Source organism: Conger conger, chromosome 3 (genome assembly GCF_963514075.1).
Source record: "Conger conger chromosome 3, fConCon1.1, whole genome shotgun sequence".
In the NCBI taxonomy this organism is placed as follows: Eukaryota; Metazoa; Chordata; class Actinopteri; order Anguilliformes; family Congridae; genus Conger; species Conger conger.
Window position 1 is genome coordinate 32,401,901 of NC_083762.1, and position 22,130 is coordinate 32,424,030.

Consider the following 22,130-nt stretch of genomic DNA (forward strand, 5'->3'; position numbering starts at 1 on the left):
TGTGTGTGTGTGTGTGTGTGTGTGTGTGTGTGTATGTGTGTAACGAGGTATGATGTATTCAGTGGTCACACTAGCCCAGGAAATGCGGCATCTGTAGCAGGAGATTTCAAAATCTGTTTGTCATTCCGTGAAAAACCGTGTGGGGGGCGACCACTCCAATTTCGCTTTTACAACTTTAAAGTTTCTTTATATATTCAGTAGAGAAAAAAGTCACTTGCAAGTGAAAATTGGGGTTTGTGGCAAATTTGAATTTGTCATATCTTTGGCTGAAAATGTGTACTGACACATTTCTTGGTGACTGAGACTATTGTCTGTGTACTTACAGATGACTGCAACTTTATGAAAGTTGCGGTCATTCAAAAATGCTAAATTGTGTCACTTGCCAATTTTTGTTCAATATTTGACATCAACACTTGGTGAATGACTTCCAAACTTTTAAGGCTAGTAGATATTTTGGTTATGAACAGCCACAAGTAAAATTAAGTCAAATAATTTATTCAAAAATTATACAACGCCAAATTTAGGTTGGCCAGAAAATGATCAAAAAATGTTGCATATTCAACCAAGTAGTTGGTAAGGTGGAAAGTTTCCAATCAAAATTAAACTTTGTTTGAGTTGTTGCTGCTGTGGGGAGCGGGCGGGATTACTTTTTGCTGCCAATCTGTGGCTTCCTCCTCCTTCTTCCGTTTGGCCTCCTCCAGCAGAGCGATTTTGGCGGTGAATTCTCCCAGCTCAGCCGCCTGCAAGCAACATACACAGCTCACACAGGGCTTGTGGTCTCACACACGCACACACACACTCTCAGACCCTCCAATCCTCCATGTAAAGTTTATATATAGCGTCAGCTGGGGAACTCGGTTACAGTCAGTAGGATCTTCAAAAACAAATGGAATACAAATTTTCAGCACACAATATGTCACATTACACGGAGTATCATTTCAGAGTGAACACAGATGTGTGGAGATGGAGAAATGGGTGGGAAGATTTTGAAAGACAGCAGGATATTACTGAAATGTCAGGGTGAGGAATTGAAATACAACATGCAGGTATAACAGGCCTCTATTACAGATAAGTGATTGAGTGTCATTTAGTGTCACACACGGCCATTACACTCCTGGAATTGACTCAGTCAGTTACCAAAAACATCACTGAGGGTGAAAGGGTCAAACTCCACATAGTGTACTGGACGTGCACACAAACGCACACACAGTTCCAGGAACGCAAGCAACCAAACATACGTGCACAAATATGACAATGCACACACGCGCACACACGCCTCACCAGCTGTTCCTGGTTCTTCATCTGGTCTGCGGCCTGCTTGGCCAGTGCAGACTTGGCCTCTTCTGCAGCCTCCTTCTCCCGCTCCAGCCGCTCCGCCTCCTCCTGCGCTCGCTTTCTCACCTGATCCAGCTCCAGAGCCCTGCACGTCTGCTCCTCCAGATCTGCACAAAACACACGCACAGGTATAAAACACACACACACGCACACACAGGTATAACACACACACACACAGGTCACACACAGGTCACACACAGGTCACACACAGGTCACACACAGGTCACACACAGGTCACACACACTGCTCCACACTGCTCCACACTGCTCCACACTGCTCCACACTGCTCCACACTGCTCCACACTGCTTTTTGGACCACTGCTCCACTGTATTCCACACGGTTATTCTGACAGCTGCTTCATAGCACTTAAGCAGCCGCGTGTCATGGAAAGCTGCCACTGCTGGTGAGCCGTACCTCTCTGTGCCTTTAGAGTCTGCTCCTCTATCTGCCGCAGACGCTCCATCAGCTCGTCTTTCTCCCGCTCTATTCTCTCCTTCTCTTTTTCCGCATGCTCTCGTTTCTTCTTCTCATTCTCTAGCTGTGCCCTGCGAAAGAAAGACAAACACCATGCGAGTAACCAGTGGAGTAACTGCGCTGGAACCATGCAGTGGAGTAACCGCGCTGGAACCATGCAGCGGAGTAACCCGCTGGAACCATGAAGGGGAGTAACCCCTCTGGAACCATGTAGGGGAGTAACCCCGCTGGAACCATGAAGGGGAGTAACCCCGCTGGAACCATGTAGGGGAGTAACCCCGCTGGAACCATGAAGGGGAGTAACCCCGCTGGAACCATGAAGGGGAGTAACCCCTCTGGAACCATGTAGGGGAGTAACCCCTCTGGAACCATGTAGGGGAGTAACCCCGCTGGAACCATGAAGGGGAGTAACCCCGCTGGAACCATGTAGGGGAGTAACCCCGCTGGAACCATGTAGGGGAGTAACCCCGCTGGAACCATGTAGGGGAGTAACCCCGCTGGAACCATGCAGGGGAGTAACCCCGCTGGAACCATGCAGGGGAGTAACCCCGCTGGAACCATGCAGGGGAGTAACCCCGCTGGAACCATGTAGGGGAGTAACCCCGCTGGAACCATGTAGGGGAGTTACCGCGCTGGAACCATGCAGTGGAGTAACCCCGCTGGAACCATGCAGTGGAGTAACCCCGCTGGAACCATGCAGTGGAGTAACCCCGCTGGAACCATGTAGGGGAGTACAACCGCGCTGGAACCACGCAGTGGAGTAACTATGGTGGTTTCATGGTGTACTTGTGACATCTTAACAGTGGCCTGGATTCCTTGGCGTAATACAATCTAATGTTTTAACCTCAGTGGGGTCTCCTGTGGCATACCTCTCGAGCTGTTTCTGGTGCTTTTCCTCCCGGGCCTGGGCCTTCATCTGCTGCACCTCGATGGTGTCGGGCTTCCTGCGGCGCATGTACAGCTCGTGGTTCCCCATGCACAGCGCCAGGATGCGCTTATTAATGCGCAACCGCGGCGCGTAGAACACAAAGTCCTGAGGGGCAGCAGGGGGCACGCTCAGTGATGAAACATCAGCTTCCTAAACCCTCCCTCTACAGAGGCTCCATTAAGATACATACGATATCAGATTGACGATATCATCAAAAAAAACTGCACAACAGTGCAGTATTAAAGATGGAATGGAGTATCTTTCTGTTGTGAAGTTAAACAAGATCATAAATCTGAGGATAACGCTGATATGCAAAACACATTGTTTGGAGAAAGAGGTTGTGTAATGGTTTGCTCATGAAAAGAGCCTGACATAGAGCAAAAACTCACATTTTCTGAATATTATACTAATAAAATCAAATTTCCAGGGTGCTTACTGGTGCTTTCTTGTCAATGGGTTTGATGACAAACTTCTTGTCGCTGAACGATATGTTTCTGATTTCACTCCAGGGAAAGCCGATCTTTGGTGTTAGTCTGGACAAATAAAGAATAAGAAAATAAAACACACACACGTTAAATAAGATAATGCTACATTCAGTAAGAGCAGTGGAGGTCCCCAGTGGGCTATAGACTCCCAGGGCTCTTTCCAATTGCTTATTTCTCCTCTTTTTTTCTTTTTATCAAGAAAAGTAGCAAAAAAAATTAGGCAAATTGCCTGTTAATTAGGCAAATGGAATGTTCCTTCTCCTTCAAACATCAGTTTGGAGCCAGGTCAGTTAGACGTGGCAGATACGTGGCAGATGGGGAGAGGTGGACCCACAGGTCAATTAAGGCTTTCCGAAAAAAATATTCCACAAAGGATGCACTGATGTTTGCTTGCTCAATGGAAAGATTGGGAGTTCCTAACTTCTACATCTAGCTCCTAGAAGGAACATTTAAGGGGTTGTAATGTCCTTAAAGATGGTGATCCTCAACCAATTTCAGGAGCAAGGAAAGCAAGAGTGGAGAAAAAGAAGCGATTGCAAAGAGCCCTCAGGGCCTGTGCAGAGCTGGAGCGGAGCTCACTTGTCGTCGTGCTCGTAGATGTTGAGGCCCAGAGCGTCCACTCCCAGCCACAGCTCCGTTCCCTTCTTGTTCTTGATCTCAAAGTAGTTTACTCCATACATCTCCAGGTCCTGCGCTATCTTCAGGTACTCCATCATCGAGTCCTCCCTGCGTCACCACATCATGTCAACAGCCGTGTCTGTTAAACTGCTAAAGACACTTAAGAGATGTACACTTGTCTGTCACTTGTAACAGAAATAGTCTGCTGCAGTAATATCCAGACCTGGTTCAAATACTTTTCTATTGGTGTATTGGAAACTGAAATATTCTCAATAAGTGCAAACCCCACCTTCTGGTCCTCTTGGTCGGTTCAATTGCACCAAGCAAAAATCTAATCGAGGACAGAAAAGTATTTGAATCCAAAACAAGTATGCATTTGCCCCAGGTCTGGTAACATCCATGTACACCTCCACTAACAGGTACATACAGACACACACCCGGTCAGACACACATACCTGAGCATGCCTCTGTGCTCCTCGTGCCAGGTCTGGATCCTCTCCTCCCACTGCTCCTTGGTGAGTTTGTGCTGCTCCAGAACCCTGCGGTTCAATCAGACATGGTCATACACACAGAACGCTGCAGTTCAACCAGACATGGTCATACACACAGAACTCGAACCACACAGTTACCCAGACGAATCAATCCCACGGTCATGCGCACAGAACCCTGACTAATGTATCCACACGGTCACACACACGGAATCCTGACTAATCTAACCACGCGGTCACACACACGTAACCCTAACGAAACTAACCATGCGGTCATACACACGGAATCCTGACTAATCCAACCATAAGGTCATACACACGGATGTCGGCAGAACAAACCACACACAGACACACACATAACTTCTAAATTCTTCAGTAGTGAGGTCATTCACTGTTAGGCCATGAACTTTTCAGAGGGCCTCAGTAACCTTTCATCTGAGACTGGAGTGAATGACCGCTGGGACAGCCTGACACTTTCCCACCTACACACTCAGGCAGGAGAAGATTTGATAGAGAACCGCTCACAATACAAATGACCAGTACAATTACATTTATATTTGAGTCATTTGGCAGACGCTTTTAATCCAAAGCTATTTACAAGTGAATAGGTTTTTTTTTTGGGTTAGACAAGGAGGATAGGGATATCAGAAAGGGGGGGCGGGGGAAACAGGGTATGAGATCAGTGCCGCCTAAAGTCACTAAGAGAACATTTGCGAGGCCAATCTGTCGTGGACTTTTGCCATTTCCATCCAAACAGACTGAAGTCGCTGAAAAATGGCTAGCCCCTCTAAAGGCCCCGGGACCAGTCCCCTGGCCCACCTCACCTCTGCGGTAGCAGGCGGTCGTTGGCCAGGTAGCCGGGCTTGTGGACCTCGTGGTTGTAGTCTGCGTATTTGGCCTGCACGGAGTAGGAGGCCAGCAGCACTGCCGTCTCAGGAGGGCAGTAGTTCTCATCGTTCAGGATGGCCTCCTTTACCTGCAGGAACAAAGCACAATGCAGGACTTAGTTTTAAAACAATTATAAATTAGCAATAATTCACATACTGATTCCTGACCAGGTTCTGTACCAATACATATGTGGTTATTAGTGCCCCAATGCATCATTCATATTACAGTGACAAAATAGACGGTAATCACAAAAGCTTATTTCAAAAGTCTGTGCCATAGACGAGTTATACTCCACTGCTGGGTTAGGCTCAGCTTGGCTCTGCAGTGGATTCCCAGCCTTATACAGCCATCATAAGACTGGAAAATGCAGCGCAGTTCAGACCAATAAGCCAACATAGCTTGAGACATGACCAATATTTTCTAATCAATCAGCTCAGTGAAGGCCGTCGAAAGGCGGCAAGTAAAACAAGGAGCTATTTGTCGGGAGTTGTGGTTGAACTCATCTCACATTTCTCAAAACCGTGCAATGCCCAAGCAGTCGTGTAGCAGGCTTGCCCTATTGCTGCTACGCTAAGAGCCGTTTCCCTGATGGTAAGGCTGCAATTAAATGTTACCCAATGCCAGGAGCTTAAGCAAAATGGCAGAGGCACCCCCATCCAGTTAATATGACCCAGCTGCTGGCACAAACTCATTCTTACACTGCAGCCCAGCTCAGGATGGAAACTAAAGGACCTAAAGGAGCAGCTCTAACAAAAACCAGCAGCAGCGGCTCAGCACGAATCATAAAGTGGGCCCTTTCTGCGGTTTACTCTGGCAAACAACACGACCAGCTGCTGCACAATTCTGCTGCAGCTTCTGGGGGTACAATGCAAAATGCTACTCATATGCTAGATATCGTCAAACAAGAGGTACTCAATGTGTTACAATGTTGGCTGTAAACATAGGGCCAGTTTGACGCTGCCATAGGCTAGCTACAGTTACCTCCAGATACAAAAACATATTTGGAGGGAAATTAAACTGAACCTTCTCAATTTTAACACTGGCTGCTGGCTTAACGCACTCTTGGGAGATATATCCAGTGCGGTGTAATGCAATGTGAGATATCGCTGTGTGAGGATATCAAAGGGAACTTCGACTGTGACTGTAAATTCAGATAGTGAACTTCACCAAGAAGGTGGCCATCAATGAAATACCTTATATAACCCCAGCTCAGCACTGCGTTCTGACGTACTGATGACAGTTCAGATTACAGCTCAAACAGCAATGAGCCAGTTGGCTGCCAATGGTGAGCGTCACCCTTCCTATTTCACAGCATTACATTACCTTCATCTCAGCAGATGCTTCTGCAGTTACGATAAGTGCAGCAATCTGAGTTACAGGAGCAAGCGACATAGACCTGGCTATGAACACTCCCACACCATTACGCAATGTGCATTATACATGCATACGTGCATGTCCGTCACTCTACATTTGACCCCGACGAGATCGCGTTTCCCGGGGTGATGTCACACTGGCTGTGATCCAATCGGGTGGGGCGAAAGGATCCTCCCTTTACCTGCAGGAAGAAGAGGCGCTGGGTGATCTCCTGGATCAGCTCCTCAGACACGTCCTCAGGGAAGAACTTGGCCCGGAACTTGAACTGGAGCGGGTTCTCCTTCTTCACGTCCTGCTGTGTCACCTTGGGAACGACAGGGCAGGGGTTTACCAGCCAATCAGCAGCCTTTCAGAGAGCAGCACTGCCTCAGCACTAAAAGAAATCTGATTCTGCCATAAAACCTTTAATGTCCACCTCACTCTGCTCCCTTAATGTTCTGCTCAACTGTTTGCTAGAATGCATTTTGAGCCATGATATCTTGTTGAACAATATGTTGGACTTAAGTCAACCCAAAAAAGTAAACTAATATTATTTGTTATTTTTGCTCTGAGGAACTAAAAATGCAAAAACGTGAAGTAATTTTTCCATTGCAACATGTTTTCGCATTTTTAGTTTTAGTTTAGCAGAACATTAAAGGATTAGGAATAGAACCAAGCCAGTTCTATGGTTTGGAGTTGGGACGAGTCAGTGAATCCACTGCAGCATCTGAATGACCCTAATCTTGGCTTTCGCCGAAAAACCCAGTGAGGCGTATTCTTTTGAGAGCTCCCAGCCAAGGGAACAAGTTCCAGTCCTACGGTTTCTCCAGGGGTGATTCTGCATTCTGTAGCAGATGGTCACCAGCTCACTGACAAACTTTCTGAGATGATACTGACTGCGTAATGCACTCTGCCACAGGGAGGTGTGAAATCACAGAGCATCACGCACACAAACTGACAGAGGGCTGCAGACCCAGATAAAGATGCACAAAGTCTCTCCATCTCGTTTTGCCAGAATTTTAATGATAATATTTTAAAACTGCTTTATCACCTTTTATTGAATTTTTGACCTTTTACTGTCATATTTTACACATGCTTTGTTTACAATGAAACTCGTTGGGCTGCAATACATGTATGAAAGCTGCTATACAAATACATAAATTGTTGTTTATGTAGCTACAGTAGGTTTTATGAGCTGTGAATGCGACATCTGCAGCTGTAATGCCAGCATGTGAACACCAGAGGGCAGAGCTGGCTCCCACTGTGAGTCTTGGAAACTCAGGAACTTGGAAACAGTCTCCAACTCACCCACCACTTCTCCTGGGACAATTTGTCACTACAAGTACTCACAAACACATGCTGGCACATGTATGCACCAACACACGTACAAATGCTCGCACAGAACTTTCTCTGAAAGTGACATATAAAACTTTGCCTTTAAGGCAAGGAAAATGAAATGAACAGACATCCTATTAAGAGCTCTGAGAAGGATGTGCAACCATTTCTATTCAGTGCAACTTGAGTCTAAAGTGGCACTGCACAGTGGGAAAGCTGCCAAACTTTGCATGAGAACAGAGAATTACCCCTCAGGCTCTGAGACTTGGGGCAGGACACTGCTATCTGAACCAACAGTGTGAAGGGAGCAATGTCAAGTGGTGGAGTACATTTTCTACAGAGTAATACTTCCCCATCATTCTCAATCACAAACCCCTAGCGCACACACTATAGCACTATCATGCTATACTGAATTTCCCCACAGGAGCTCTTTATTGAGGCCGTCTTTCCACCCATCACCCTGACAGCCCGCACTGCCCGGGGCCCCCTCACCCCTACCCACCAGATTAATGCAAAAACCCTTCAGCAGCTGCTGGCCAATAGGAGGGAGAGGGGGGTGGAGGGTGTTGTCTACAGCAGCCAATGGGGGCCGAGGGGAATCCGGCAGACCAGTTTCTGTTCCTGTGGCATTCTCAGGAAGCCGCATGGTCGGTCGGCAAGGCGACCGCGTGCGGTTTGACTGCAAAACCACCCAACTGGGGCGCAGACGTGCTTAACGGTCCATAAACACAGTCTGTTTATAAAACTAGTTATACTAAAGCAATTGAGTGTACATACAGTGCAGTCCATAACTATTTGGACAGGGACACTTTGTTGGATTTTTTCGCTCTGTACTCCAGCAAACAAACCGCTGAAATTAAACTATCACCACGTGGTTAAAGTGCAGACTGTCAGCTTTTTTACATTCATACAACAAAAACACGTGTCACTGTCCAAATATTTATGGACTGCACTGTATAATGATCACGGTTAAAAGGGCAGCAACCTAACCTGGGAACCAAACCTGCACGGCACAGTACCCACACCGTCACGCGTGGCAGCCGTTCACGTGCGTTTGCATGCCGCTCGGCATAAAAAGCACAAAACGACCTCAATGTGGGGCGACTCCCTGCTAAAGGGACGAGCTCAATGGTGTCAGACAGAGGCAGGATTTAACAGAGCTGCGGCAGACCACAGGAGTGTCTGCTGCGAGCCGGCGGTCTCCACGGCGACGGGAGGCGGACTCACCTTCTTGTTGAGTTTCAGCCACGTGCTGTAGCCCTTGCTGTCCACGTACTGCAGGCCGAAGAACCACACCTCCCTCAGCCCCACCGTCTTCACCACCTGAAAGGCACAGATACAGGCCTGTGTGTACAGCGGCCTCACAATCACCTCACGCGCAAGCAAAACTCTGTTTGTATAGCACATTTCCTACAGACCTGCGACACAAACTGTACGTAGAGAAAAAAAGAGAAAGGAAACAACAGGTAAAAAAGAAAGATGATTATATAGTCAAAACTAAATAAAATGATTAACATTAAAAGCGCTCTACTTTGGAGTCTCATTGTTAACCCTCTTTGTCGACATTAATGAGGTTCCAGGCTTCCCTTTCTAAAGCAGCTGAGGCGGGTCTAATCCCCTCAAGAAGATAACACAACTAAGAGGCAACTTAGGTTAATGCTTAAAAAGGAGGGCTTGAGATATATTTTTTAAATGTCCATGGGTTTTGAGTCATAAAGACCCACTGACAGGCTGTTCCAAAAGACTAGGGCCATAATAACCAAAAGCCACTTCACCAAGTGACCTGACCTTGGCTCAGTGTAGAGAGCGAGGAAGCCAGACGACCATAAAAAAAAAAAAATCACACTGCGTCAACTCTGCGGTCTCTCAGCAACAAAGCACCATAGAGACCAAACTGCGTTCATGAGAGTACTCCTATAGTAATGTCCCACAGATATCACATTTCATCAGCCTCAGAGTCAACATGCTGTCTCAACAGTAATACAGTATACCATACAAACAATGAGTTTAGGCTAACCACATTTACATCCTCAAACACACTCCACGATAACGTACCACAAAGATCACACCGTATTCTCTGAAGCCTCTCCACTGTGAGGTACCATGATGACTGAATTGCATAATCTAGACAGATGCAGTATCAGTCATTCTCCGTATCTACCCATTACCCTGATCACAATCTGGTTGGATTATGCCGGTAAACAAACAAACAAACAAACAAACAAACAAACAAACAAAATCTGATGCAGCACAAATGGGCATTTTCACTATTAGGGCAAAATAAAATACAGGTTAGTAACAGGACAACAATTTTCCGTGTTTCAGTATGAGCCTGATCAGCCAACCTAAGAGCTAGCACCCTGCGTCCTGTGAATCAGTCCGCTCCATACTGCAAACCAAACCCCAAAACGTAGCATTATTCACTTGAACGTGTATACACTTCAGGAGGGAGGAGAACCAGAGATTATGGCTGTAGTTCAGTCACGCTGTGTCTCTCTCAAAAAGACAAACTAAAAGGCTGGTGAAAGGCATTCTGGGAGCAAGCGAAAGGCCTTCTCTGAGCAGCGTGCTGGGAACCCCAGGGGGGTGTCCTGTGAGGGCAGTGAAGCGTGGTGTCGTGGAGGGCCGAGCCTGCCGCGTGCCGCACACATCTCCCTTCACCTGCACTTCCTCTGCGTCCTCCCGCCCCCGCGCATCCTGAGCAAGGCTCAAACGGCTCCGCACGTCATATTAATATTTCATGTAGCGCCATCAATATTGCAGGGTGTGTACATGTTCTCCCGCCGTCCCAACAGCACGTGAGAAAGGGCCTACGCTTGCTTGCTGTTCCTGTGTTCCCAGCCCCAAAACCACGTGGGTGCCCCACCCACACTACGGTAACCCCCAAAACAGTCCCAGCGACCAACTCACCGCCAACTATGCTTAGCTCCTCTACTCCTCCCATTGGCTGGGATGGGATGTGGATTTTGGGGGCCTTACCTGGTTCCTCATCATTCTAAGGTCTTATTTGGTGTTGACTGATCACACACAATCTCACACTCTCACACTCTTGCTTTGAGTGCAGTGACCACAGCGGCTTTCAGAAACGAGTTTTTGTAAACCTCTCATTCGCCAAGCTGCTTGAATGTGTCGACCGCGAGCAACACACACAACAGCCGGTTGTCAAGGCAACCCCGCCACACGGAGAATCTTGTGGAGATTCAGAGAGCAGGGCTGAAGTCTCTCTGCAGGGAGCCGTTCACACAAGTCTGACAGAAACTGCAAAAGGCCTGTCAGGACTTCAGACAGACCTTACGTCAACACTTACGGGAATCTGCCGTTAGTCATGTTAGCACATCCGAGTCACACACCACTCAGAGTACAGAGGCTACGGGGAAGATGGCCTGAATCAACCTCCACTGCCCAAATCTCTTTGCAGAAGTGGTCATTTTAGATGAGGCTATTGCTACGTGAAATGTTTGCACAAAGCAATAACACAGGCCTACCCGAATCATCTTCTTATGAACATTTTTGCAAATGGCGAGTTTGCATAGACAATAGGTGAATCATCTGTATGATTATCATATGCTTAACTGCAATACAGAAATGGAAACTTAAAAAGCGTGTGTGTGTGTTTGTGTGTGTGTGCGTGTGCGTGTGCGTAAAAAATGTAAAGATCAAAATGAATGTCAAATCTTCACGGTCAACCATTTAGAATTAGTACATAGTACGTAAGTACATAGAAGTACACAGTACTACCAATAACGGCTAGAACAGCTAGCCAGCCTGCTTATCAGTAACTAATGTTACAGCTTGATCAGTCATTCATTATTTTGTACGGAGGCTTGCTTTTCCATAACTAACATTTGTTTGGTCATTAGGCCAATTTCTGTAGCGATGCAGTCTCAATCGGTTCAACATATTTGTTAAGATAAAAGCGCTATTTACTGAAGCAGCAATAAAACATGGCTTATCTACCTGTATTTACTTATGATTATCTACCTGAAAGAAACTTTACTGCTGCTTATCCGTTACTCAGGGAGTGGTTTTCAGGGCTCGTGGCAGCTGAATTCAGCCATGCCCAACACCAGAGGCCCGTATCATAAAGCAGGATTAGAGTCTACTCACCAGTTTCACAGACATAAATTTTAGTCCTGGACTAAACTGAGTTTTGTATGGATAATCTATATTCAAAATTTAAATTAGTCTAAGACTAGGCTTATACTGGCCCCTAGTGTACTTAGTTTAACCACAATCACCATATCAATGTTTGTGTGCAGTTGACCTGGTGAATGTTAGTCCCCTTACAGCATATCTGCTGCTCAATGTTAGCGCACAGTTTATTCACACTGACCTGATCAATGTTAGCGCACACAGTTTATTCACACTGACCTGGTGAATGTTAGCTCACAGTTTATTCACACTGACCTGGCGAATGTTAGCATACACAGTTTATTCACACTGACCTGGTCAAAGAGCTGTTTCCCGGTGGTGTTCGGCTGGATAGCGAACTCCAGCTCTGCGTCCATGGTGGTGACTCGCACATTGATCTGCAAACCAAAGGAAAACATCATTAAAGAGCCATTAAATTCGGACTGATCTGTGTTAACACCGCATTACTCAATAATACTTACAACTGAGCTGATTGCTTTCTTCCACAAACATAATTATGCCATTCTAAAAGTCATTACATCATACTGTAAATCTGCACTGATCTGTGTTCAGAACACAAGGATAAATACGCATGAGCTAATCTGTGTGATTATGGTCACTGAAGGCTGAAAAGGGCTCTATAGACTAACCCAGAATTACAGTAAATTAGGCTGAATCACACACACAGGCAAGCACACACAGGAGTCTGCAGAGCACAGCCACACATGGTCATACACAGAGAACTCAGAAGCACAGAATCACACTCACACTCTCACACTCACACTCACACACTCACACACTCACACTCACACTCACACTCACACTCACACTCACACTCACACACTCACACTCACACTCACACTCACACTCACACACTCACACTCACACTCACACTCACACTCACACTCACACACTCACACTCACACTCACACTCACACACACACACACTCACACACACTCACACACACTCACACACACTCACACACACTCACACACACTCACACACACTCACACACACTCACACACACTCACACACACTCACACACACTCACTCACACTCACACTTCAGAATGTGCAGCTCCTGCCCCTTGGCTGCATTACTGCAGGAAACTCTGAGAAGCTCACCTCTGCAACAACATCTTTCTATTCCTCCATCTACTCTCATTCTCTCTCCACACCCCCCCACCCCCTCCATCTTCAATGGCACAAACCTATTTCAAAAGCTAATTATGGTGTTTCCAGAAAAAAGAAGGCAGCAGTAACCAGCGCTCACAGTCACAGATTTAATGGAGTAGCCTATTCATTTACAGAGCTGGGTATGGATAGAAGCAGGCCAGGTTCAGCACCTTCCCTCAAGGGTTCAACAGCGGTGGCCCACCTGGGAATCAAACCCACAATCTCCTTTGCCAGTACAAGGTAATTCTGGATGCTAAAAACATACGCTTACTGGCCTGTGTGTCTCTGCCGGCTAGCTCCCTTCACCTTCAGTGTCAGTGCCATCAATGAGCTGAATATCTAAGAGTGCAGCAGCCAAAGCAGGAAAAAAAAAAAAAAAAAAAACTGCTATCCCGAGAATAAAGACTGATGGAGAGAATGGCATACAGGAGATCAGAACTCGACTTTGTTCCAGGACCATCTCATTTACCACGTGTGACAGTTGGGGCTTAAAAGGCAATAGGCCATTTAGCCTAGTCATCACTCCACTCCACTCCAATTCAATTCTTAGCCTCACATTTTTTATCTAAATTAGACCGTTTTTTTTTTTCTTTCTTCCACTTGCAAGGCAAATCATCATAACATGGTGAACACGGTGGCATACGGCTTATATTTAATGAAGCAGCCCTTTTGAGCACCGGTGTCCCAAATCACTGCAGTCAGCCGTCTCTTTTGTTTTTGCACACATTTTATTCTTCTTCCTTTCCTTTCTAAAACTATAGAACGAGCTGCTTCTACTCAACTTTCTTCTTTCTTTTCTAACAACAACCTGCTAGACCCCCATCAGTCTGGCTTCAGATCGGGCCACTCGACAGAGACTGCGCTCCTCTCCGTCAGTGAGTCACTCCATGCCGCACGAGCAGCCTCCCTCTCCTCTGTCCTCATTCTCCTACATCTCTCTGCTGCCTTCGACACTGTGGATCACTCCATCCTCCTGTCTGCCCTGTCAGCAACGGGCATCTGTGGCACAGCCCTGGACTGGATTGAGTCCTACCTCTCTGGTCGCTCCTTCCAGGTTGCCTGGGCTGGTTCGGTATCGACACCTCGGCCCCTCGCCACAGGGGTTCCCCAGGGCTCAGTCCTTGGCCCGCTTCTTTTTTCTCTCTACACTCGCTCCCTTGGCCCTGTGATCACTGCACATGGGCTATCCTACCACTGCTATGCGGACGATACCCAACTCTTCGTCTCGTTCCCGCCGTCTGATACGCAGGTTTCAGCCCGTATCTCTGCTTGCCTGAGGGACATCCAGAGCTGGATGGACAACCACCATCTAAAGCTCAACCCAGGTAAAACTGAAATGATATTCATCCCTGCTAATACCTCTCCCCATCTGGATCTCTCCATTTCTCTCGGGGATACCACACTCACGCCGTCACCCAGTGCAAGGAACCTCGGCGTGGTGATGGACAGCAGACTGTCCCTTTCCGAGAACATTGCGGCGGTGACCCGGTCTTGCAGGTTCTTCCTCTACAACATACGGAGAATCCGCCCCTTTCTCACCCCCTACTCGACCCAGCTCCTGGTCCAAGCGATGGTTCTGTCCCGCCTGGACTACTGCAATTCCCTCTTGGCTGGCCTCCCAGCGTCCGCCATCAGACCCCTCCAACTCATCCAGAATGCAGCAGCTCGTCTGGTCTTCAACCTTCCCAAATACTCACACGTCACCCCCCTGCTTACTTCCCTCCACTGGCTGCCTGTCATGGCTCGCATCAAATTCAAAACATTGGTGCTAGCCTTCCAAGCAGTTAAAGGGTCTTCCCCAGCTTATCTGCAAAAAATCATCAGACCCTACACCCCTGCCAGACCTCTTCGTTCAGCCTCCACAGGCCGCTTAGCACCTCCTCCTCTCAGAACCTCCACCTCACGCTCACGACTACTGTCTGTTCTGGCTCCACGGTGGTGGAACGAACTCCCCGTTGAGGTCAGAACTATAGAATCTCTCCCCACCTTCAAGCGCAAGCTGAAGACGCACCTCTTCAAGCAGCACCTCTCCCCATCCCTCCCTACCTCCCTGTGAACCTTAATTGTTGTCTCTGTGACTTGCTTTGTGTATCGGTATTTTTAGTTGGCTAGGTAAGCAGTGTTTGGATAGTTAACTTTGGTCACTTTTGCTCTTGTTTGTTTGTTTGTTTGTTCAAAAAAAAAAAAAAAAAAAAATGGCCCTTGTCCTTATCTTTGTTGTACAGGTAGCAGTTCAAATTGTACTTACCTCTAGGGTCTTTCAGCGAACTTATCCCTGGTTATGGGTATGCACTTTGTTGTACGTCGCTCTGGATAAGAGCGTCTGCCAAATGCCAATAATGTAATGTAATGTAATGTAATGTCCTATCTGAAAACGCAGTATATATAGGCATAATGCTTGTTGAAAGGTTATACCTAAAACAGAGGTTTATCTTTACCTAAAACTAATCTACAGGAACATGCGTCTGCACAAATCTAATGCCAGAGTTAAAAAAATATATATATATATATTTAAAGCATGCGCACAGTTGAAGCGGAGGTCGCGACCCTTCACACTGCTGCAGGAGCGCGTGACCCTCACTCACAGCAGCAGACCCACGATGATCTCACTGCCTCTGCCTGACTCATTATCATTCTCTCATTCTCTCCCCACCGTGGGCTGAAGATGGAGGAACGAATGAGCTGTAAATGTCATAACGGAAGTCAGCGATGGTCAGAGTTTAGTCCATTAGGGAACTTCATTGACATGGGTTGGGAAATATTCAATATCAATATTTGGGCAATTCCAGCAAAATTCCAAAAAATTACTCTACTTGATTAAAAATGTGAATGCATATTATCATAGCACCCACTAGGCCGACATAAAAATAGCAATTTATGAAATATTTATATCTTCGTCTGGAGTTGTACGAGATACCCGCGTTATGGATGTGACATGTCTGAAATGCATATTCGTTGACGATCTACTTCCCAATCAAATTTTATCATAACACATTTGTTGTCATCTGAAATGGTTCTATATGTAGGTCCTCATCATAAGATGAATTAATCCAATTAATTTTGATTGGCATATAGCCCACAAAGGAAACCAGGTATATTACTTCCCCTTTCATCCATATCAGAGAATTGAGAAGATTTGTGAATCTCAAAAACTTCACCATTACAGCCTTCTCCAATTCAAAGACACATCCATTAATTTGGATGACAAGTGGTCCATTCCAACATAACATCACTTGAAATATACAGACACAGAAGAAATGAACACATGAAACATGAATTCTGCCAGTAAGACAGAACAGACCAAACAGTCATTTTTAAGAGTTCCTCTTTTGAGGGTCAGCCGGTTCCATGTGCCGACTCCTCTGCATCACCCCTCAGGTGCCACAGGACTGGCGGCACCAAACGCCACCTCTCCCAAAGGCCGGACAAAGAGCGTTCTGCTTTATTCCCCACGGCCGCGGGGCAGACAAAGGCAGGCGCTGTCTCCTGCCGCTGACGCTCCGGGGCAGAATAGACGCAAGCTTGTTCCCCGGGCCGGTGAGCGAACCGCCCCTCAATGACTGAGTGTTCCAGGAGAACAAGAGCGCCTCTTCTCAAACGCGGCAGGGGAGAGCTCCTCTCAGTTCAGGAGAGAGAGAGAGGGAGAGGGAAAGAGAGAGAGAGGGAGAGAGACGAGGAGGAAGAACAGAGAGAGAGCAATGGGGACGGAGGACAGAAAAGGGGGGTGGGGGAGAGAGAGGGAGAGACAGAGAGAGAAACACGGAGAGGGCATACCTCCAATTACCATTAAGGTCCTATTGTCATCACTACCCGTCCGCTACAGTTCCAGTGCGTGTGCACGCAGAGGCCCACAAATCTCCCCCTGATGCAGCCAGTCTATTTCTCGGTTCAGTAAGCCGTAATTACAAGGCTACAAATTATCTCCGGGAAGTATTTGCCAGCAGTGCAAACTCAAATGGAGTTATGGAGACCAGGCTGCAGGCCTGGCCCAGTATCCACTGCAAGGCACGAGTGAGGGGGTAGGGGAGAGGGAGAAGGAACGAGAACAAAATTAACCAAGAAGGGGGAAAGCAGAGAGGACACAGATGAGCAGCCACCAGTACAAAACCACGTACTGTATGAATTAATCATTTCATTTTCTATTCTGGTTCCATTTTTATTCATTTTTCATGTTTTTTCATAAAAAATATGCACATTAATTTAACATCTCATGACTTCTTAACTGGAATCTCTTCAACCTTGTGTGCTTGTGACAGGGTGGAAGTTACGCTCTCGTGGTAAGGAGACGCAAACACGGGTCACCAAGAGGTCAGCTGCTCTGGCACGGTGCCAGGCCCTCTCCATGCTGGTAATGTGGGAAAGGCCAGACCTGAGAACGGGCGAACAGACGGTCTCTCCCTGCCCTCCTGTTCCCTGTTCCGCCCCGAGGGCCAGATTTACGCACATGAAGCTTGCAGTGCTAAATGTGAACGAGGCAGATCTGAAACAGGGCAGTTAAAAACACGTGTTTAGCGCATTGAATATCTTCACTGTATGTGAAAACACACCCAGTGCAGGACAGAATGTGTACATAATCCCAGCTGTGGTGGCTGATGTCGTTTGAATTCATCCAAAACGTAGATGTAACATTACAATGAGCTTGACTACTGTCATGTGTAGTTGTACGCCCTCATTAGCTGCTGCATTGTATTTTCAGCTAAAATGATTACATTTCTTTATATTTGATTAAATATTTCAAATTCCAGCTGACGGCAAACACTACTTTGCTGTCAGCTCTCAAAACACAATGACTACTGACTATCAGGCAAGTACAACAAGAGAACTTCAGGTGAATTGAAATTCAGGCGCACGCACCTTGACCTTCAACTTCTGAGCTTGATTTACTAAAGTCTGCAACGTGAGACACGGCTTCAGCCTTGCTCGCGCCTCGGTTTACGCCTGCTCTTTAGAGGCAGAGAAATGGCATGCATAAATCCACCCTCGTTAAATGCGTCAACTTCAACGGAATACATAATCAGCCACACTTATATCTCCCCCCTTTATATGCACAGTCCACCCTTAAATGTATATTTGTGAAGTAGTGACGCGCAGCTTGTGATGACTGGCCTAGGTTAGGTTTCCCGGTTCATGCAGAAGACGCACGTTTCCCGGCAGAATGAGTCATATCTGCACCTAAAAATTGTTGCAAAAGGCTTAGTAAATCTGGCCCTATGTGTGCTGAGATATCTGTACAGCACACACAGCCCTGCGGGGTTACGCAACAACATTTCAATATACAAGAAGCAGCTGTTCTGACTTGCAGAAGCTGCCTGTATTCCAGAGGAAGGGATGCATTGGGGCTACAATGAGTACACCAACAATGATCCACAGACAGACAGACACACAGATAGACACACACCCACAGAGACACACACCCACAGAGACACACACCCACAGAGACACACACACACAGAGACCCCTGAATCCCACATTTGCTTCATTTTCTCTGTTTAACCCAAAGTGGTATAAAAGGTCATCAGTACTCAGAGGAGGTGGTGGCCCAACCCCCACCCTACCCATTACTGTGGGCCAACAAACATAAGACAACCTTATAATGAGAGACTCTGATGCATCAAGATGCACTTCTGCTGAGAGAGAGGAATAAATCATATAATAAAAATGAATGGTAACATTGGTTTGCACAGTGACTACTTCTTTTTAATCTAGGCGGGCTCATTTCTAATGGCTGATTTTATTTCTGCTAGGGCTGGGACATTTTTGGATTTTTACTATGCGTGTACAATCATTATGTGTGCGTTATCTAGGCAATAGATTGAGTTGAGCAAATTCTCGGCTTCTAGCCGAAGTCCATGAAGGCAGTGGGGATTAGGGTGGACTTCTCGTTGGGGGTGAGCAGATGCTAGCATTGTTTTTCATTTTGTTCTGTGGACAGACACCCACTAATTTAATATGGCTGTTGTCAATGCATTCTCAAGCAGTCTGGCATCAAAGCCTGCAACACAGGGTATTACCAAACCGCCACCCCCAGCCCCCCAAACGCTCTCCAACCACCTGTAAATCTGTTCAGCCCACAGCAGCTGTCCATGTGGCCGGGGGGAGGGGGAGGGAGGTTCTCCTCTAACACGGCACTGGGCCCGGTCTCATACACAAGACTGACAGAAAAACAGCAGGTTAGATATTGTCTGGAGTGAAAACTGCTGACTGGGATCGTGCAATGTCTTTTTTGGACATCTCCAGCAACAGCTCAGCAGAAAAGAAATGAGAAGCGGACGTTGGTTTGACCAGCAGGAAGCCGCGGGAGTTCCTCTGGGATTGGCCGAGTCACCCGAGGTCACCCCGGGAGAGGATTGTGGGAGGAAGGCTGAGACGCTGCAAACGCACGCGGGAGACGCCTCTATTCCCACTCAGGGCAACAGTCCTTCAGTGTGCGGCAGGGCGAGGAACTCAACTCACATTCCTATTCAGGAAATCAAGTCAATTCATGACTTTCAATTCAATGAATCAAAGAAAAATCCACAAAGTATGTTACAGCTTTCTGTCATTCCTGAATTTTATTTTTTTCCCAAATCCTTAATTGAAATCTTCTGTGAGTCTGAATGGCAAAGAGATTAGCGGTTTTCACCAGTCCAGAAGGTTATACACGACCTGAACTGGCCCCGTGAATTTCCTACCCTAACCCAGTGGGAATAAATTAATTCTTAAATGACAGACATCCAAACCTGAACGGACTGTCCAACGGCCAAACTCAGACCCAAACAAATAAGATAACCAGACCCGTTCCTGTATGGATTTGTCTGGGTCTATACCTGGTCCAACCCAAGTGACACACATGCCATATGCTGAAAGAACTGCATACTTAAATTGTTAAGTATGTTAAAAATAATTTTGTTCTTGGGGTGTTGGGGGGCGGTTGCACAAGACGGTAAATGGTAACAGATCCACACGTACAGAGATTTACGGCCGTTTTCCTCTGCATTTGACTTTGCGCTCCGAGCGCAGGGAGGTCAAAGTCCACGCCTCAGATCCCGTGCTTGAAGGTCAGCGCATCCGCATGCATGTTTCATGAGCCCTCGATGGCAGCCATCGACCTCTCATCGCCATCCGCACATACGCAAACACCAACGCAAAATCACGCTCTGCGTACAGCACTGTGATACGCGTCGATCTCAGCGATGTTCATTTCGGGAAGTCGCTGGGATTATTCAGAGGCTCCTCGAACAGGAAAGGTTAGCGTGTCCCAGAAGACCCCTTCCGCTCGATCTCTAACCCTGCCCTGAAATCAGGAAGCTCCAGTGACGGAGACAAACATGCTAGTGTTACACCTTCACCATGCACGCAAGTCAAAATGTACAGCACAGCTTCTCAGAAAATAGAAGCTAAATATTTCTTAGCGGTGCACCCCATTTTAGACAGTCCAGTTGTGCTCTTGCTACTTCCATTGGAACAACTTCCCCAATTCATGTCTTCAACAGATCCTCATTATAGATAACTTTTCTACTGCAGTTAGACACAGGCCTACATTAAACAGAAATGCAAGCTTGAGTATCAGTTCTATGACTGGTTTATATCCAGTACAAGTGAAAGTTTAATTGTATTCATACTTCTACTGATATTCATTATTAATGGAAGTGCATTATTAAAGAGGGGATCCAGGCAGTGCTGATGGTACCGTTTTAGAGAACAGCTCTATGTGCACTTTAAAGAGACATCTCTCCAAACCAAAATCCACAAGTTCTCCCAAATGAGGCTCTTTACACCACAGGTATGAGAACTTCTGGGGAAACGGCACTCTATTTATAGACTTCTGGTTCTTTCATGCAACAAAGCCACCTTCAGACTCACACACGCACGCACACCAACTCACCGGTTTCGGCATCTTCCTCTCCTCTCCACCCTTCCCCTCTCTTTCAGAAAATCAAAAGGAACTCGTCTTCCGTCTTCAGACGGCACGACGACTCGACTTCACCACCTATGAAGAGGGAGTGAAAACCCTTATTGAACAAGCACTTTCACAGGGAGGAAACGCACACTTTTAAAGTGGAAGAGTAGCACACTGTCAGCAGTTTCCCAGGGAAGTACTCCACACACTGATGGGCAAACACTTCATGTTATTATATGGAAATTCACAGGGTATGCTTACAGTGGAATACTGAACACAATTTCAGGGAAAAATAAGAGCAAATACTGGCACAAAGCTGCTGAGAACAGCTTTTACCCCCATTATCAAATCCTTTATGAACTACAACTACAGCGAGAGGGTTTCCCTTCAATATAGTATTTCGACTGATTAGCATGATTAACAGTTTTTTAATCTTTTAATCAAATAAATCCTAGTAGCATAAACTAGTAGCATATGACAAGCCCTGGTGTGAAGTTTATCTATAAACCCATGGAGAAAAGGCACATGCTCGTTGGGCCCTGACCCAGAACTGAACTCCATATTTGGACCCAGTAACTAGGTCAAATATTGGCCACTGAAACATACCGTGCATGGAACAGGTTGTCTAGAGCTATATTAAACCCAACCTTCCAGCAGATCAGCAGAATAATAGCACCAGGACACAGGCAATTACATTTTGAGAGCTGGGAAGACATTGTGGCATTAGTTTGTGGGAGCAGCACTGAAAGCCATGCCCGGGACATTGTGGAGGCGGTTTGTGGAATTCGATACGAGTCTTCTCGTCACTCAACCACTCCCTGCGTCTGACTGTGTGACCCATGGGTTTGAATCGCCTCCACCTTCGAGCTGCCTTCACTGCGATGATACGATTGGTTAGAAAACGTTGGCCATGTACCAAAAAGCTGGTGGGCGGACTAATTCCTCTGAATTTCCCTGCTTTCGCCAGGCTTACAGAGGAGAGGTATAAGCCTGGCACGCAAGGCTACCAGAACGAAGAAGAGAGCCCATAACCAAATTC

General features: G+C 46.7%; 1 protein-coding gene across 1 annotated transcript in view; it reads right to left on the reverse strand.

Moving 5' to 3' along the window:
* The window catches only part of LOC133125025 (radixin), a 35,417-nt gene that overhangs the window by 5,330 nt on the left and 7,957 nt on the right, over window positions 1–22,130 (reverse strand). Inside the window, exons 2-13 of the mRNA XM_061236703.1 lie at window positions 21,077–21,181; window positions 12,351–12,434; window positions 9,133–9,228; window positions 6,773–6,895; window positions 5,154–5,305; window positions 4,297–4,380; window positions 3,803–3,949; window positions 3,175–3,271; window positions 2,680–2,843; window positions 1,751–1,881; window positions 1,282–1,442; window positions 648–740 (exon numbers count right to left, since the gene is read on the reverse strand). Coding sequence (XP_061092687.1) covers window positions 648–740; window positions 1,282–1,442; window positions 1,751–1,881; window positions 2,680–2,843; window positions 3,175–3,271; window positions 3,803–3,949; window positions 4,297–4,380; window positions 5,154–5,305; window positions 6,773–6,895; window positions 9,133–9,228; window positions 12,351–12,434; window positions 21,077–21,088 — 1,344 coding nt within the window. The 5' untranslated portion in view covers window positions 21,089–21,181. The remainder of the gene's footprint in view (window positions 1–647; window positions 741–1,281; window positions 1,443–1,750; window positions 1,882–2,679; window positions 2,844–3,174; window positions 3,272–3,802; window positions 3,950–4,296; window positions 4,381–5,153; window positions 5,306–6,772; window positions 6,896–9,132; window positions 9,229–12,350; window positions 12,435–21,076; window positions 21,182–22,130) is intronic.